The following is a 17,127-nucleotide window of genomic DNA, read 5'->3' as shown; positions in this document are numbered from 1 at the left end:
TATGGAATCTTCCAACTCATTGTGATCTGGAGATCAAAAGTTTAAAGGCCCTTGATTAATACTTCTACCTCACTCAGATGGAAATGATCTAATAAATCAAAATAAATAAGATACACCAAAAGGTAGTAGTACAACGTGAAGATGCATACTTTTTCAAGTCCTGAACTAACAGTAGCTATTCACACAGTATGAATTTTAGGATTTTAAATATGAATTCCCTCCTTAGAATAAATAACTGAGTGTTTCACCCCAAAAGTTATGATAAAAGCAAGGCATGCTCAAGATTCCAAGTTGCAGACAAGCACAAACAATGGGGCTGGTTGCCATTGCCTTCGAGGAAGTGACTACTCTGAGGACTGGACACTGTCTTCTTAAAGAGCCTCGGGGACATGTCCTATAAGGATGTTCTGTGGTTTTATTCTTCCTTAGGTCACTACCCATTTCATTTTTCTGTGGATCCAGAATAAATGCTTAACAGACTCCTCATGAAAATCTATTTCATAATTTAAAAATATCAAGTCAAATCCTAGATTTTTCTTCCTTAGCTTCAGTGACTATTTCTTTTAAGTTTTAATGTAGAACTCATTTTTTATTTCTCTGATTACTTGTGTCATTTTTTCCCAGGCCTTTGCTTCATTCCTTACATTTCTTTATACATGTGATAACTAAAAGACTAAAAGATAACTACCACTACTTGGATTATTAGTGACTATAATTACAGAAAACTTTAACATATCCAAATTAACTTTTCAATATCCCATTTAATCATGCCAATTCACTTACTTGATAAGGTTCTGGAAAGCATAACCATCTGTCCATTGTTCCGTAAAAGAGGCCCCATGTCGGACAGTAGTAAAATGGCCCAATCTCAAGCGGTCTTGCATGCTCTTATCTCTACATGCCATCTTCTCTTGTTTTGACTTACGGGAAATAGACAAAAAAGCAATTCAATACCAATTAGCATGGAGAAATATACTTCATAGAAACTGAAACATTTAAGATTATCACAGAAAATTCTGTTGAAAAACCACACATCACCTCAAAACAGTTAGTAACAACTCCTTGGGTGACATACCTCCTGTACAAACAAAGTAGACAAGATAGGATAACAAAAGAGCTGAAGGTTCTTCCTTGGTAAAGTTTCTCCAATTTGCCTATCTTTTTTATCTGAGAGTCCACCATCTCAATTTTGAATCGCATCAATACCTAACTCCTAAGCTGTTTCCCTATTTTCTGTTTATTCTCTATCCAGTTTATTTTAGAGAACTGCTACTAACTGATCTTCTCAAAACACTACTCTGTATGCTTTCAATTTGATGCTCTAAACCTTTCATGGCTCTTTGCTGCCAAACCCTGAATCTTCACATGAAAAAGTTCTCCACAAGCTCAAAGATTATGTTCACCTTCCTATGTAATTCTTATTCCAGAACACCTTATGTACTCCTGATTCCTGAACGTATCATTCATTCAACACATATTTACTCAAAACCAATTAAATGTCAGGAACTGTAAGAGTGCTAAGAAAAGAACATGTGAAAAAACTGGTGTTCATAGCCCGTATTAATTTATAACCGTTAGTAAAAATTGTGATAAAAAACTTGAAGGAAAAGAACAAAGTACTGTGAGACAAGATCCCATGATATATCCCTACCTGAGATGTTCTGTGTATTTTTTTTTTTTTTTTTGAGACAGAGTCTCGCTTTGTTGTCCAGGCTAGAGTGAGTGCCGTGGCGTCAGCCTAGCTCACAGCAACCTCAAACTCCTGGGCTCAAGCAATCCTCCTGCCTCAGCCTCCCGAGTAGCTGGGACTACAGGCATGTGCCACCATGCCCGGCTAATATTTTATATATATATTAGTTGGCCAATTAATTTCTATTTTTTTATAGTAGAGACGGGGTCTTGCTCAGGCTGGTTATGAACTCCTGACCTTGAGCAATCCGCCCGCCTCGGCCTCCCAGAGTGCTGGGATTATAGGCGTGAGCCACTGTGCCCGGCCTGTTCTGTGTATTTTTAACCTAAAGGCAATTTATACCTGCAGCTTTCCTTGCTAGAAGACATTTTCTCTCTTCCTTGCAGCTTTCCCTAATTAGTCCCCTGCCCTTTATTTCTCTTAGTGAATTTTTTTAGTATTTAAGACAGGGTCTCACTCTGTCACCCTGACTAGAGTACAGTGGTGTCATCACAGCTCACTGCACCTTCTAACTACTGGGCTCAAGTGATCCTCCTGTCTCAGACTCCTGAGCAGCTGGGACTACAAGCATGTGTTACCATGCCCGACTAATTTTTTTTCTATTTTGTAGAGACAGGGTCTCACTTGCTCTGGCTGGTCTCAAACTCCTGACCTCAAGCTATCCTTCCACCTCATACTCTCAAAGTGCTAGGATTGCCCAGCCCCTTTAGTGAAACTTTTAATATGTGCACTGCTCATCTGAATAGATTTCCTTGTATATGTTAATATATCTTATTCCTCCCACCCTCATATAGACTGTTACCCTCTGATGGCAGGAGCTGTGTCTTATGTTTCATAGATTCATGCATGAGGAGTCCAATCCTTTTCATTGCCAAGTAGTATTCCATTGTACAAACATATCACAATTTGTTTATACATCCACCTGTTGACAGATACCTGGGATATTTCTGGTTTTAGGTACTGTAAATAAAACTGCTATGAATATTTTTCTATAAGTATTTTTATGGACATTTACTTTCATTTCCCTGAGGTAAACACCAGGAGAGGAATTGCTAGGTCACAAAGTAAATGTAATAAGAAATTGCCCCAAAGTTTTCTGAAGTGGCTGTGACATATCACATTCCAAGTAGTACAAGAAATCAGGGTGCTCACATCCTCATTAACACTTAGCATTGTCAGTTTTTTACGATTAGTCAGTCACTCTACTGGGTATGTAACAACATCTCACTATGATTTTAGTTTCCCTGATACCTAATAATGTTGAACATCTTTCCCTTTTTTATTTTTTAAGATGGGGTCTTGCTCTGTTGCCCAGGGTGGAGTGAAGTGGTACGATCATAGTTCACTGCAGCCTTGAACTCCTGGGCTCAAGTGATCCTCCTGCTTCCAGCTTCCTGAGTAGCTGGGACTATAGGTGCACACCACAATGCCTGGCTAATTTTATTGTGTTTTATTTTCTTAGAAACAAGGTCTCACTATGTAACCCAGGCTGGTCTCAAACTCCCGGCCTCAAGCAACCCTTCCACCTCAGCCTCCAGTATAGCTGAGATTACAGGTGCAAGCCACTGTGCCTGGTTTTGAGCATCTTTTCATATGTTAGCCATTTGCTTATTTTTATATAATTTACAGAACATCAGAAATCAAGAAATAGGGCTTCCATGGAGTACAGTAGCTTACAAAGTCTGGTATTTACAAACTGTGAATATCAGGGAAGAGTAAGACACAGTCCCCCTCTACCACAATGCAGTCGAGTTTTCCACATTTGGGGAAATCACAGGGGTCAGTGCCGCTGGACTGCAATGAATAAGCCTCACCCTGGGAAAATGATTTTAGTGACTATGGAAATCTCCCCTGCTAGGTAGATATTGCATGTATTTATATATCCTCTTGTTGTAAAATATCTGTTCAAGTCTTTTCTTTTTTTTTTTTTTGGGACAGAGTCTTGCTCTGTCACCCAGGCTAGAGTGTAGTGGCATCATAGTAGCTCATTGCAACCTCTAACTCCTAGACCCAAGTGATACTTGTGCCTCAGCCTCCCACGTAGCTGGGCCTACAAGCACTCGCCACCATGCCCAGCTAATTTTATCTATTTTTAGTAGAGACAGGGTCTCGTTCCTGCTCAGGCTGGTCTTGAACTGCTGACTTCAAGTGATCCTCCCACCTTGGCCTCCCAAAGTGCTAGGATTACAGGCTTGAGCCACCTCACCTGGCCTGTTCAAATCTTTTGTTCATTTTTTTTGTTTTTTGTTTTTTGTTTTTTTGAGACAGAGTCTCACTTTGTTGCCCAGGCTAGAGTGAGTGTCATGGCATCAGCCTAGCTCACAGCAACCTCAAACTCCTGGGCTCTAGCGACCCTTCTGCCTCAGCTTCCCAAGTAGCTGGGACTACAGGCATGCGCCACCATGCCCAGTTAATTTTTTCTATATATATTAGTTGGCCAATTAATTTCTTTCTATTTATAGTAGAGATGGGGTCTCGCTCTTGCTCAGGCTGGTTTTGAACTCCTGACCTTGATCAATCCGCCTGCCTCAGCCTCCCAGAGTGCTAGGATTACAGGCATGAGCCACCTGCCGAGCCTTCTTTTGTTCATTTTTAACCCTTTGCACTCGCTTGCTTTTTTCTCAATTCCTTTATTCTACTTGGGATTTAATTTTTTTAAATACCCTAGATTTTACAAAGTGCAGCAGTAGAATAAAAAACTGGAGTTTTTTTTCATACAAACTTATTTATTTGGATTTTTTTATATTTCAAATTATTGATACATTCAAAGAGTAATTTAATCTCTATAATTTTTGCTAACTGTGTCAAGTCACACTTGACATCCGAGTGCAAAGGGTTAATGGGTCACCTTTTTATTATTAAGTTATGGGAGTCTTCACATATATTGAATATAAGTTCTTTGAGAGATAATATTGTGAATATTTCCTCCCAATCTATGGTTATATTTTATATTTTTGTACATTCCAGCATGACATATCAGATAGTAAATAAATATTCCCTATTTAGAAAGTCAACAAAGAAGTACTAAAATTTCAATTCTTTTGCAAACACATCTACATTTTATTACATACTAATCTTAACCACTTCGTTACTGCGCTCACCGGCCTTGAAACCTTGCTCACAGCCAGCACTCATAGTCCACACGATAGTTCGTGCCGTGCATAGACGACGAATTCGTTTTGCTTGTGTGTGATGAGGAAAGTTTTAAAGCGCTGAAAGCTTATTTCACTTTACAGGAAGCTTTACTTGTAATGTAAATCAGAAGAGGTAACATATACATAGATGTTTTCATTACGTTATTTTTAAATGTTCACAATTTTATTTTGATAAATGAAACATTAGAAAAGTCACATCACAGCTGTCGACTAAAGTCGACGCTCAGCTGTGCGTGTTCGTATCATGGCTGTCCGCTAAAGTCGCTGTGCATGTTCACCTGTGGCTATGGACTATAGTCGACGCTGGTACTGAAGTGGTTATTAACAAATAGAAATATTTTCCTATGAGAACTCAGACAGTATTGTGTTTAATTTCTGTAATATGTTGTTTAGAGTTTAGTATAATTGGGTGAATGTATGCTGATCTCAGGAAATGCCCTAAAACTTTAAATAAATTCTCTGTATTAGCATATGCCTTACTATTTCTCACTCTCATAAAAATGAAAAAAAGTGGCTTCCTTCCTTAATTGATTAATGAGCCAAAGAATGAAATCAAATTCTTCTCAGTATCTTCCACTTCAATAAAATCTATTTCACTTTCACTGAAAGACAGTGTTCCCTATCTTTTTAAAAGCATTCCAAAGATTTCAGGAAAAGTATCCACCAGTGTGTTTCAGACCTCTAGCAGGTATTCTTGGAAAATTTCATTAGGAAGTACTATCATCCTAAAACTTCTAAGAAACAGTTAACTATTTCTTAGAAAAATGGTAAATAAAAAATTTATTTATTTATTTTTGAGACAGAGTTTTGCTGTGTCACCCCAGCTAGAGAGCAGTGGTACCATCCATAGCTCACCTCAAGCTTAAACTCCTTCACTCAAGTGATCCTCCCGCCTCAGCCTCCGGAGTAGCTGGGACTACAGGTGTGCACTACCACATCTAGCTAATTTTTCTATTTTTTTTGTAGAGATGGGGTCTCGCTCTTGCTCAGGCTGGACTCGAACTTCTGAGCTCAAGCGATCCTCCCACCTCAGCCTCCCAGAGTGCTAAGATTATAGGCATGAGCCACCACACTGGGCCTACTAATAACTATTAAAGGCAATCTGTAACTACTGTTGTAGGCAATATCAACCCATGAAAGTAATCATATAGAAGTATATGACAACTTCATTTTTTTTAAAGCATAAAACATTTTACACATTAACTGCCATGTAAGTTGTATTTAACTCACACTAGTTTTGAGTGTGGGGCCTTGTGAGGCATACGTAACTCACATGTCTCTCTCCACCTTGGGAGCCATGAGAACTATTTTTCAAGTTGCATATAACTCATGCACAGGAAACAATAAAAAATAACAAATTTTTCTTTAAATTCAAAGGATCATTCTGTTTTCAAAGTTTTTATTCTATTTTCGTAATAAAACACCATGGCCCCAAGAAAACAACTTTTTTTTTCTAGTATGGCAGTCAATGTCTTAATTATCCCATTATTTGATACATAAGTTATTCTAAATACCATCTCTGAAACAGAAATGTAATTCTTGTTACATGTTTCTAATAGTTCTAGGATATTCACTTCAATTCATAGGACGAATACAGAAATTTAAGAGAGCAATACCCCAAATAAACTTATCTAGGACTAGCTGTTCCTATTCAACATCATACTCAAAAGTAATGCACAGCCAAAAAGCATGCCCCAAATTATCACTCTAGATGTTTGGTCTGGTGTCTATGTAAGGAAAAAAATCCTAATTGTCAAATCTTGAGAAGTCTTTTTCTAAAGCCCTCTTTTAAAATATTTTAATCTCAGGTAAAGAAAAAGAAGCCACACAATGACATACATTAAGCATTTCGGGATACAGAGCTTAGGCCACCATTATTCACTAACCTTTTCTATAAGGAGTTTCTTGCTCATTGTCACACATCTATTTAATCGTTCCTTGTATTTCTCTAACATCTTTTGCTGTTCATCAATCTGCCGTCTCAAATCACAGTTGGCCTTCAATGAAAAAAAAATTTTGTAATTAGCTCTAAGAAAGACAGATTAATAGAAAAGCAGTTTCTAGGGAGAGAGAAAAATCATTTCTATGTTATTATTAATAGATCAAAATTAAATTTCAGAGATAAGAATAACTATGTCTTTAAGATAAAACAAATATTTCATTCTGTTATTCTTTCAATATTTTATCATCTATTTATCAATGATAAATTGTGTTACCAGAAGTGGGGCATGTTTCTCTACTGATGATATTTTGTTACAGCTAATTTTGTACATTACAGATACCTAAGCTAACACAAAATAAAGATTTAAAAAATCCAGAATGAAGTTTAAAATACATACAAAGGGCGATTATGCACTTAAAAATTATAGAATTTTTTAAACCATATAATTTTCTTTATATTCAGTTTGTTCTTTGTTTTTCTATTCTTACTTCTAAAAAAAAAATGAATCTACATAAATGTTCCTCACCAGAGAAGCCAGGCACACCCATACCCACAACAAGACAGAACAAACAACGTCCTAGTTCAGCAATAACAGAATGTAAACATACAGTTAATTTAGCTGTGGTTAGAAGCCTACAACATGTTTCCTACAACATGGAAAGTATTTTTGAAATACTTTCAAAAATTCAAGTCACCTACAATAACAGAGAGGGAAAGAACCACTAACCCAAGGTCAAATTTGACTTGCAACTCCTGAATTTATTCTTGTGTTGGGGAAAAAAAACAACAAAAAACTATTCTTTTGGCAAACAATGCTGCTTTTTAATAACTTGCTTGAATTATGAACAACTCTGTTACATCCCAACCAAATGATATAAACACTTCTGAAACAATAAAAAGCACAAATGGAAGATATTACAGGATGCTCAAGTTTTTCTTACAGAGTATTATGGACCACATTATCAAAGGCCAAGTAAAACTACATTTGGGTAAATGTGACTATGTAATTCATGCTAAAGAATCTACAAGCCAGCAGGCACAGTGGCTCATACCTGTAATCCTAGCACTTTGGGAGGCCAACAAGGGAGCACTGCTTGAAGGAGTTCAAGACTAGCCTGGGCAACACAGAGAGATCTTACCTCTACCAAAAATAAAAAATTAGCTGGGCATGGTGGTGCACACCTGTAGTCACAGCTACTTGGGAGGGTGAGCCAGGCGGATCACTTTAGCCCAGGAGTTGGAGGTTGCAGTAAACTATAATTGTACTAACGTACTCCAGCATGGGACAGAGTAAGACCCTGTCTCAGAAAAAAAGAACAGAGACGCATGTTAGCTGCCTAGAAGTAAAGAACGGGAAGGCACGACTGAGAAGGAGCAGAGGTATTTTAGATGCCCTCCACATCCTTGGTTAGGAATATTTGGCTAATCCTGGTGCTTTCACCTTGGCTGCTGGAGTTGCTTGTGGCATGTGCCTGGGCTGGGGCCTCTGAGTACGCTTTGGGATGCTCTCCAAAGGCTTGACGAGCAAGACAGACACAGAGACTGGAACTGAAGCAAGGAGAAATGGGAGAAAATAGGAGAAAATGGGGAGTACAAAATGATTCTTGTGGTTCGAACTGACTTAAAGGTGGGAAAAGGAAAAGTGGCTGCCCAGTGCTCTCATGCTGCTGTTTCTGCCTACCAGCAAGTTCAAAGGAGAAACCCTGCAGTGCTCAAAAGAGTGGGAATACTGTGGCCAGCCCAAAGTAGTGGTCAAAGCTCCTGATGAAGAAACCCTGGTTGAATTACTGACCCATGCAGAAATGCTGGGACTGATTGTGAGTTTAATCCAAGATGCTGGTCAGATTGCACCAGGCTCTCGAACTGTCCTAGGAATTGGGCCAGGACCAGCAGACCTAATAGACAAAGTCACTGGTCACCTAAAACTTTACTAGATGGATATTTAATGATAACAATTCCTCTATCACATGTGTTTGAAGCCTGTCAAATTCTAACAAAAGCTGAATTTCTTCCCCCGATTTAAATATTCTTGAGATGAAAATAAAATCCATTCCTGTGCTCTTCCATCATGTAAAACAAAAGAAAAAAAGAACAATCTACAAGCCAAAGATCATGTAGTGTTTTGTGAAATCTAATCTATCCCTAGAAGGTGAGTGTTCCCTCAAAATCTGTAATCATATATACAGAATCAATGCACCTCTGACAATTTAAAATTTTAACTCAATTTTTGTGGTTTCTGACCACAAAAGTTCATGTTTAACATAGCAGCTAGCTAGTAGACCTAATACAGTCATACCTAGCACCTTACTAAAATGGAAAAACCTAATCAATGACAATGGCTGCCTGAAATAAGACATAAGATCTGAGGTCTTTCCCCTATTGTCTATCTTCCTGATCAGCAACAAAAGTTCTAATCAACTTGAAAAAATGGCGGCTGCACTTTTGTGGTTTTTTTTTTTTTTTTGAGAGGTCTCCCAAAGTGCTAGGATTACATGTATAAGCCACCACACTCAGCCATATGTATTCGTTTTTGATGTATCTATCTATTCCTTTAGTACTGTTATACATCCAACTGAAAACTGTAACCTTCAGAAGACAATGGAACGGAAGGGGGCAGTGGTAAATAAAGGGAACATGACACTTCCTGGGAAATGTAAGCAACATTTTTTTTTTTTTTTTTTTTTTTTTTTTTTTGAGACAGAGTCTCGCTTTGTTGTCCAGGCTAGGCTAGAGTGAGTGCCGTGGCGTCAGCCTAGCTCACAGCAACCTCAGACTCCTGGGCTCGAGTGATCCTGCTGCCTCAGCCTCCCGAGTAGCTGGGACTACAGGCATGCGCCACCGTGCCCGGCTAATTTTTTTTTATATATATATCAGTTGGCCAATTAATTTCTTTCTATTTATAGTAGAGACGGGGTCTCGCTCTTGCTCAGGCTGGTTTTGAACTCCTGACCTTGAGCAATCCGCCCGCCTCGGCCTCCCAAGAGCTAGGATTACAGGCGTGAGCCACAGCGCCCGGCCTAAGCAACATTTTTTAAAACCCAAAAAGTAGTACCAAGTTAGGATTCAAGTACCAAGTTAGTTTTTCACAGATTTTATCTTCTCAATCTTAAGAGAGTTAGGCGATTAAGGATGAAGACATGTCTACAATCCTTTCTCACTCCAGCAGAGTTACTCTAGACAAAAACCTGCCAGATACTGGAATTTGACAAGGAACTTTTTATACCTACAAGCTTCTTTGTTATAACTCTTAGATGACAATTCAATGAGCACCCAAAGGAACAAAAGCAGTAATGAGAGCAACTCCAAGCAAATATGTATGTTAACAAAAAAAGATGCGAAACAGGTACTGAGTCTATTTGTGTCTCTCCTCATTAAAAAAAGAAAGAAAAAAAATACACAAACAAATAAAAATCAGCCTAAGGACAATATTTCTGAATAAGAACATCAGCTTGAAAACAATGAAAATGATCATCTACAGAAAACAAAAGAACATTTTAGAATACTATTTTTCATACTCCATAAAATGCAAAAAGACACATCTATGAAATAGGAGCCAAAATTCCTAAAGAATACACAGGATGATATAAGAAAGTATATTAGAAAAGGAAAATATGGGTAAATTAAAAATAACAGGATCAAAATTCACATGAGCTACAGTCAATAACAGAAAACATATGGAAGACAAACAGTGTTTGATGAGATTGAGAAGAAAGGGGCAATCATATTAAAATGAGACATAACATGTTTTAAATACAGCATAGAAGTCGGAGACTCAGGCTGGGACCAAATAAGAAATCAATATAAGATAAATAAAAGCAATAATTAGGCATAATCACACATTTAGAGAATAAAAATATAAAGACCCCCATACAGATGTACCCTGGAAAAATGTAACAGATTGAGGTGTCTGTTATTTTGGTCATGGACTTCTCTGACACAGTAAATGCTAGAAAAATGAAAGGAGCAGTGAGTGTATGCGTGTATATGTATTATATTTGGCAGATAGAAAGACACAAATAATAGGTTACAACAGAAAAATCTCACAAACAGTGTTGCCTTATACAGGGGAAAGAACACAAAAATCACAACACAAAAATCTCACAAACAGTGTTGCCTTTTACAGGGGAAAGAATTCTCCACTTTGTAGTGGTATACAAAATTTAACACTGACGTATCCTTGCTGAAAAATAATTATTTGAAAATATATACTAATCAACAGATGAAATGAAAAGACAAAAATGGCCAGACATGGTAGCTCACACCTATAATTCCAGTACTTTGGGAGGTGGAGGCAGGAAGATTGCTTGAGGCCAGGAGTTTGAAGTTGCAGTGAGCTATGATGAAGGAAGCCACTGCACTGTAGACTGAGCAACAGAGTGAGACTCTATCTCAAAAAAAAAAACAAAAAAAAACAAAAAACCCAAAAATGGTGAATCAGAAAATACTGTCAAAGAGCTTTGACATCAGTTAAATAAATATGAGAAACCAATTATTACAAATCTGGTCATAAAGCTGCCTATAAATATAAGAAATTAGTCTCATATAAAATACAAAGTTATAATAATCTAATAATAATAAACACATCAGACTTTACTAATAAAAGCCAGACTTATGGTTTAGCTATGTGCTAAATTCTAGGTCTTACATTAAAGGGAGTCAAAATACAATATTTTATACTGTACTTTAATTACAGAAATATAATTTAAAGTTTTCAGGTGGCAGACACATTCACAAATGTAGTGACTTTTATTACCTATATTATTAAACAGAGTAAAAACTGGTAAAAGCAAGGCTGCCAATTGCCACTTTGCTATGTCAGGATAGCCCTGAAGGTCCCAAGGCCCCAATGAGTCAGTTTGATGACTGCGTTAGTACAAGTAAAAATCAAACCACTATCATCTAAATCACCAGAGGAGGTAAAAAATGCTAGCAATTCTATTCATAAATCAGTAATGTTTATGTATTTTATACCTTTGTGTGTGTATACTCTAAATGGCTCAAAAACATAACCAAAAGAAAATGTGCCAAATGTTTTATCCCAATTAATGGAATTATAGGTGACATCTTTTTATGTATTCTCCAAAGAGCATGTATAACTTTATAACAGAAAAACAATGAACACTTTTTACCTTTTTTAAAGAATGGGTCAGTCATGTCAAAATGCATATTCAAAATATATTTTTAAAATATCATGGTATAATTGTAGAGATATCTATTTAATTCCAGACTAGGCATTTTAAAACTTTCTTTTTTTAGCTTCAGTGGATATAGAAGGAAAAAAGAAAAAAGTAAAACTTGCTTTTTTGTAAGCACAAAAAACTTTAGATGACTAAGTTATAAAAGGTACAAAATGAAAAGTGGGTTGAAAACCCTTTATTTTTTTTATTATTTATTTATTTATTTTTTGAGACAAGAGTCTCACTTTGTTGCCCAGGCAAGAGTGAGTGCCGTGGCATCAACCTAGCTCACAGCAACCTCAATCTCCTGGGCTCAAGCAATTCTACTGCCTCAGCCTTCCGAGTAGCTGGGACTACAGGCGTGCACCACCATGCCTGGCTAATTTTTTTTTTATATATATATTAGTTGGCCAATTAATTTTTTTCTATTTTTATAGTAGAAATGGGGTCTCGCTATTGCTCAGGTTGGTTTTGAACTCCTGAGCTCAAACAATCCGCCCGCCTCAGCCTCCGAGAGAGCTAGGATTATAGGCGTGAACCACCGTACCCGGCCTTAAAAAGCCTTTTGAAAACAGTTTTTTTGGTTGGTTTGTTTGTTTTGAGGCAGGATCTCACTCTGTCACCCTGACTAGAGAGTAGTGATGGCATCATAACTCACTGCAACCTCAAACTCCTGGGCTCAAGTAATGCTCCTGCCTCAGCCTCCTGAGAAGCCGGGACTATAGGCACGTACCACTATACCCGGCTAATTTTTCTATTTTTTTAGTGACGAGGTCTTAGTATGTTGCCCAGGCTAGTCTTAAACTAATGGCTGCAAGGGATCCTCCCACCTTGGACTCTCACAGTGCTCCGGTTATAGGTGTGAGCCCCTGTGCCTGGCCTTGAAAATAGTTTTTAAATAGTTTTTTAAGTTTTTAATAGTTTTTAAAGTTCAACAGTACTAAAATAACGTTTCTGTTTCTTCAGCCCCTCAACCTCTCGATCCCCTACCTCCCCCTTTTCTTTCTTCTTTGAGAAGAAGAAAAAAAACTTTTCTGGAATGGGAAAACATTTTACACTTACTCCCACAATTCTACATGAAACAGCACTCCACATATCTATTTTTCTATTATGAATGCAAATATTAAAATACAATATAAAATTTCCAATTCAAAGATAATATTTAGAATTGTAGATATGATCCTGGATCTTGATTTCCTCAGTTAAAAGAAAATATCCAAATGATTATTCTTTAACTTTGTTATTTGGCTGCAGTAATTATGTCTATGATATGTACATAATCCAAATATACATAACAATTAGTGCTTATTATAAAATCTCTTACCACATTTTAATACTTACTCTTAATAAATCATCTATTCTTCCCTCCTTCTTCTCTAAGTCAGAATTTTTACTGTTTTCTAGTGCAGATATTTTTTCTATTGTGAGGTCAGACTATAGAGACAAAAGCACAAAAATTTAGAATTATTCTCAAAGTATTATACGTCATCAGATTTTTCTCGTTACTTTTCTGAAAAAAATATGTGATAACAACAAGTAGCCTGGAATCACATGGTTCAAGAAATTAAATCTGATTTCCTCATCCTATTCATCAAGCTTTAGCTGAGATCCTTATATCCTGCTACACCTGCACTTCAAAACCAAACTAATTATTAAATCAAATATATGAATTCTGAAATTACTGCGCATTGAACAATGCAGAAACACATTACTCCAAAAATGAAACTAATTTTGAATAGAAAAAGACTGCATACAACACATGACCCAAACCTCTAAAGAACAAATGTGCCATCTAGTGGGAACAGTAATCAGAAAGGGAGAAACAAAGTTATCTGAGTGCTCAACTATCTAAATCTGTTCAAATGTCCAAAAGCCGGTGATTCAAATAAAATTTAAATCTGCTCCAGGAGGTGTATATTGAGATTTAAGAAATTCTCCTGGATGCCAAACAACCTGTCTTGAAAGCAATACAGGCTGTGCCAAAAGAGGCTACAAGAAAACCAAGTATACTGTTGGCTAACTCAATGCTGTAAAACGGAGGATATACACACCATCCTTTTCAGATATAATCTTAAAATGTTCACAACATTCCCTAAACTAAAAAGAGTTTCTGAAGACTGTTTAAGGATTAAATTATGTTGATGTATCACATATTAGAGAAGTTTAGCTAGGTCCTGCCAAATAAGTAAGCAGGTACAAGGAATAAATTAACCATTTTCATAAAGTAGGGAATTAATATCTATTGTAAATCTACAATAAGTACTATTCTAATTGGCATTTTATACACAGTGAGATAATTAGAATCAACATTTTTACAGATGACTTGTTACTAAGGAAACCTGAAGCCCAGAAAGATTTAAGCTACCATGACAGAATCTGAACCCACTCTTTCAAGGTGTGTGCTTTCCTCAATACCATGCTACAATAAGCCTTTCTGCTATGATACACCAGAAAGGTAAAAAAAAAAGCCACAAAAAGTCAAAGCACCTTCCAACGGTCTTTACCCACAATGCAAGCTCTGAATATAACACCCACAAATAATGAGGTATGGCAGGAGAAACACAGGGAAGACAGAAGGGAATTGGACTTTATATATGGTTAGATTAGCATTTATTCCTAAGAAGATATTATCCTCCATTGTGCAATAATCATTGACCTACCTGGGTCTGTCTGTGCTGGATGGAGATCTGTTTTTGCGAGCTGCAGGAATGCTCTGTGTTGCCAGATCCCGTAGAAGAGGGACTGTTTTGTTGAGCCTATGATAAAGGTACATCACAAATTACAGGAAAGTTTTGTATCTTTTCCCACAAACATTTGTATGAATGCAAACGACTGCCTCTATCTAAAACAAACCCTTTCTTATGAAAGAATTAATAGTCAGGGCCACGTGGCCAAAAAGAAAATAAGATAATTCCAATATGAGACACAAGTGCTAGACATGGTGATTTATAACATGGTTCTAATAATAGGTTTAACGTATCCAATGCTTATAAATTACATTTTTAAAATATGTAAATTAGAGGAAATGAAGTTATTCCTGTAATAACTTGCCCTTTTCACTTGTATTTTATATGCTTTCGTCAGAAAAGGCAAATGAACCATCCAATGCACAGCAGATGCATGTGAGTCTAGGCAGAAAGTACTGTGAACCACTATTCAGAATAGTCTCTTAAATACACAACCATATCCATGAACAGACAGTAGTAGTAGTCTAAAAATCCAGGCTGATTTCAAATATTCCAGTCACTTGCTGACTGGGCATTCCAAGGCATTTTTAAAATTTATATGGTTTAGGTTTCATTCAATTCAGATATTCAGGAATATACAATCATTACATTCCCAATAGTACTTGCAAAAACAAGGTACAGGCCAGGTATAAGCTCACGCCTGTAACCCCAGGACTTTGGGAGGCTGAGGTGGGAAGATCACTTGAGCCCAGGAGTTTGAGACCAGCCTGAGCAATATAGTGAGACATCAACTCAACAAAAAATAATACAAGTTAGCTGGATGTGGTGGTATATGCCTATCTATAGTCCTAGCTATTCAGGAAGTAAGAGGAGCACAGGCCCAAGAGTTCAAGGCTGCAGTGAGCTGTGAATCCTGCCACTGTACCCCAGCCTGTGTGACAGGGCAAGACCCTGTATCTCCAAAAAAAAAAATAAAATAAAAAGTACAATTGTGCCTAATACAGTATGACATATCACAGACATAACTAGGAAATATTAGCAAATCTGAGGATTACTGAATAACGAAAACATAGCACTATTATCTCATCAGAGGATGCTGTCTTCTATATATATATATATGAAATTTATCTTTCTACATACTCCTTTGATTGTTGTTCTTCATCAGCAAATTCATAATGGTATAACCACCACCTATTGAGAAATTACTGTAGGCCAAATACTTCACTGTCATTATCATATGCAATCCTTATAAAACCTTTATGGTGGTAATTACATTACTGTTTTCATTTACAGATAAGGAAAATACAAATCAGAGACATTAAGTTCCTATGTGGGGGTCAAAGAGCAAGTAAGTGGGGGAACTAGAATTGGGGGATGTCTGTGCCCACAATAACCACTGTCAATGACTACTGCAGACTGTCACAACCAGGTTGTGAACAAGTTAAACACTTCCTACACATGCACTGAAGGCTCACAACAGTCTTAGAAGGTAGGCAGTGTTAACTCCATTTTTATGCATTCATTCAACAACTACTTATTAAGTAGTCCTTATATCTAAGCACTCTATTAGGTGCTAGGGGTATGCAGCCAAGGGAAGCAAACCATAGACTCAGTTCTTACTCTGCCCTAATGAAGCTTACAATCCAAGAGAAAATTTTTATTTTTGGAGACAGGGTCTCACTCTGTTGCCTGGGTTAGAGTACAGTGGCATCATCATAGCTCACTGCAGCCTCAAACTCTTGGGCTCAAGTGATATTCCTACCTCAGCCTTTCAAGTAGCTGGGACTACAGGCACTCAGAACCATGCCTGGCTAATTTTTCTTTCTTTTGTTATTGGTGGTGGTGGTGGGGTCTTGCCATGTTGTTCAGGTTGGTCTTGAACTACTAGCCTCAAGGGATTCTCCTGTCTCAGCCTCCCAAAGTGCTTGGATTACAGGTGTGACCAACTACAAGATAAGATTTCTTTTTTTTTTTTTGAGACAGAGTCTTACTTTGTTGCCCAGGCTAGAGTGAGTGCCGTGGTGTCAGCCTAGCTCACAGCAACCTCACACTCCTGAGCTCCAGCAATCCTTCTGCCTCAGCCTCCCGAGTAGCTGGGACTATAGGCATGTGCCACCAATTTTTTCTATATATTTTAGTTGGCCACTTAATTTCTTTCTATTTATAGTAAAGATGGGGTCTCACTCTTGCTCAGGCTGGTTTCGAACTCCTGACCTCGAGCAATCCCCCCCTGTCTCCCAGAGTGCTAGGATTACAGGTGTGAGCCACCTTGCCCAGCCCAAGATAAGATTTCTTAAGCATATGATAAATATTTGTTGTAAGCAAGTGTTGAATAAACAATTATGTAATACATATACAATCACAATCAAAATAAGTGCTAAAAGAGCATATAGCAAGGTACATAACAATCAATAGAATCAGGAATAAACCTTGAGAAAGTTGAAGATTTGAAGCAAACAGAGTCCAAGAGAGGAGA

At 37.3% G+C, this 17,127-nt stretch overlaps 1 protein-coding gene, 1 non-coding gene and 1 pseudogene across 6 annotated transcripts in view; 1 reads left to right on the top strand and 2 right to left on the bottom strand.

Moving 5' to 3' along the window:
* TLK2 (tousled like kinase 2) overlaps nucleotides 1-17,127 on the bottom strand; it is a 116,910-nt gene that overhangs the window by 39,990 nt on the left and 59,793 nt on the right. For all 5 annotated transcript variants that reach the window (XM_012747380.3, XM_020281142.2, XM_012747384.3 and 2 more), the window contains 4 exons: nucleotides 14,625-14,720; nucleotides 13,306-13,398; nucleotides 6,732-6,842; nucleotides 784-920 (listed from right to left, as the gene is read on the bottom strand). In XM_012747380.3, coding sequence (XP_012602834.1) covers nucleotides 784-920; nucleotides 6,732-6,842; nucleotides 13,306-13,398; nucleotides 14,625-14,720 — 437 coding nt within the window. The remainder of the gene's footprint in view (nucleotides 1-783; nucleotides 921-6,731; nucleotides 6,843-13,305; nucleotides 13,399-14,624; nucleotides 14,721-17,127) is intronic.
* On the bottom strand, nucleotides 3,397-3,556 carry LOC142862201 (U1 spliceosomal RNA). Its single transcript, XR_012913287.1, has one exon. It is a non-coding gene; the product is annotated as a U1 spliceosomal RNA (small nuclear RNA).
* Nucleotides 8,177-8,721, top strand: LOC105861666 (peptidyl-tRNA hydrolase 2, mitochondrial-like; annotated as a pseudogene).

Source organism: Microcebus murinus, chromosome 18 (assembly GCF_040939455.1).
Source record: "Microcebus murinus isolate Inina chromosome 18, M.murinus_Inina_mat1.0, whole genome shotgun sequence".
NCBI lineage: Eukaryota > Metazoa > Chordata > Mammalia > Primates > Cheirogaleidae > Microcebus > Microcebus murinus.
This window is presented reverse-complemented; position numbering and strand designations above follow the sequence as displayed.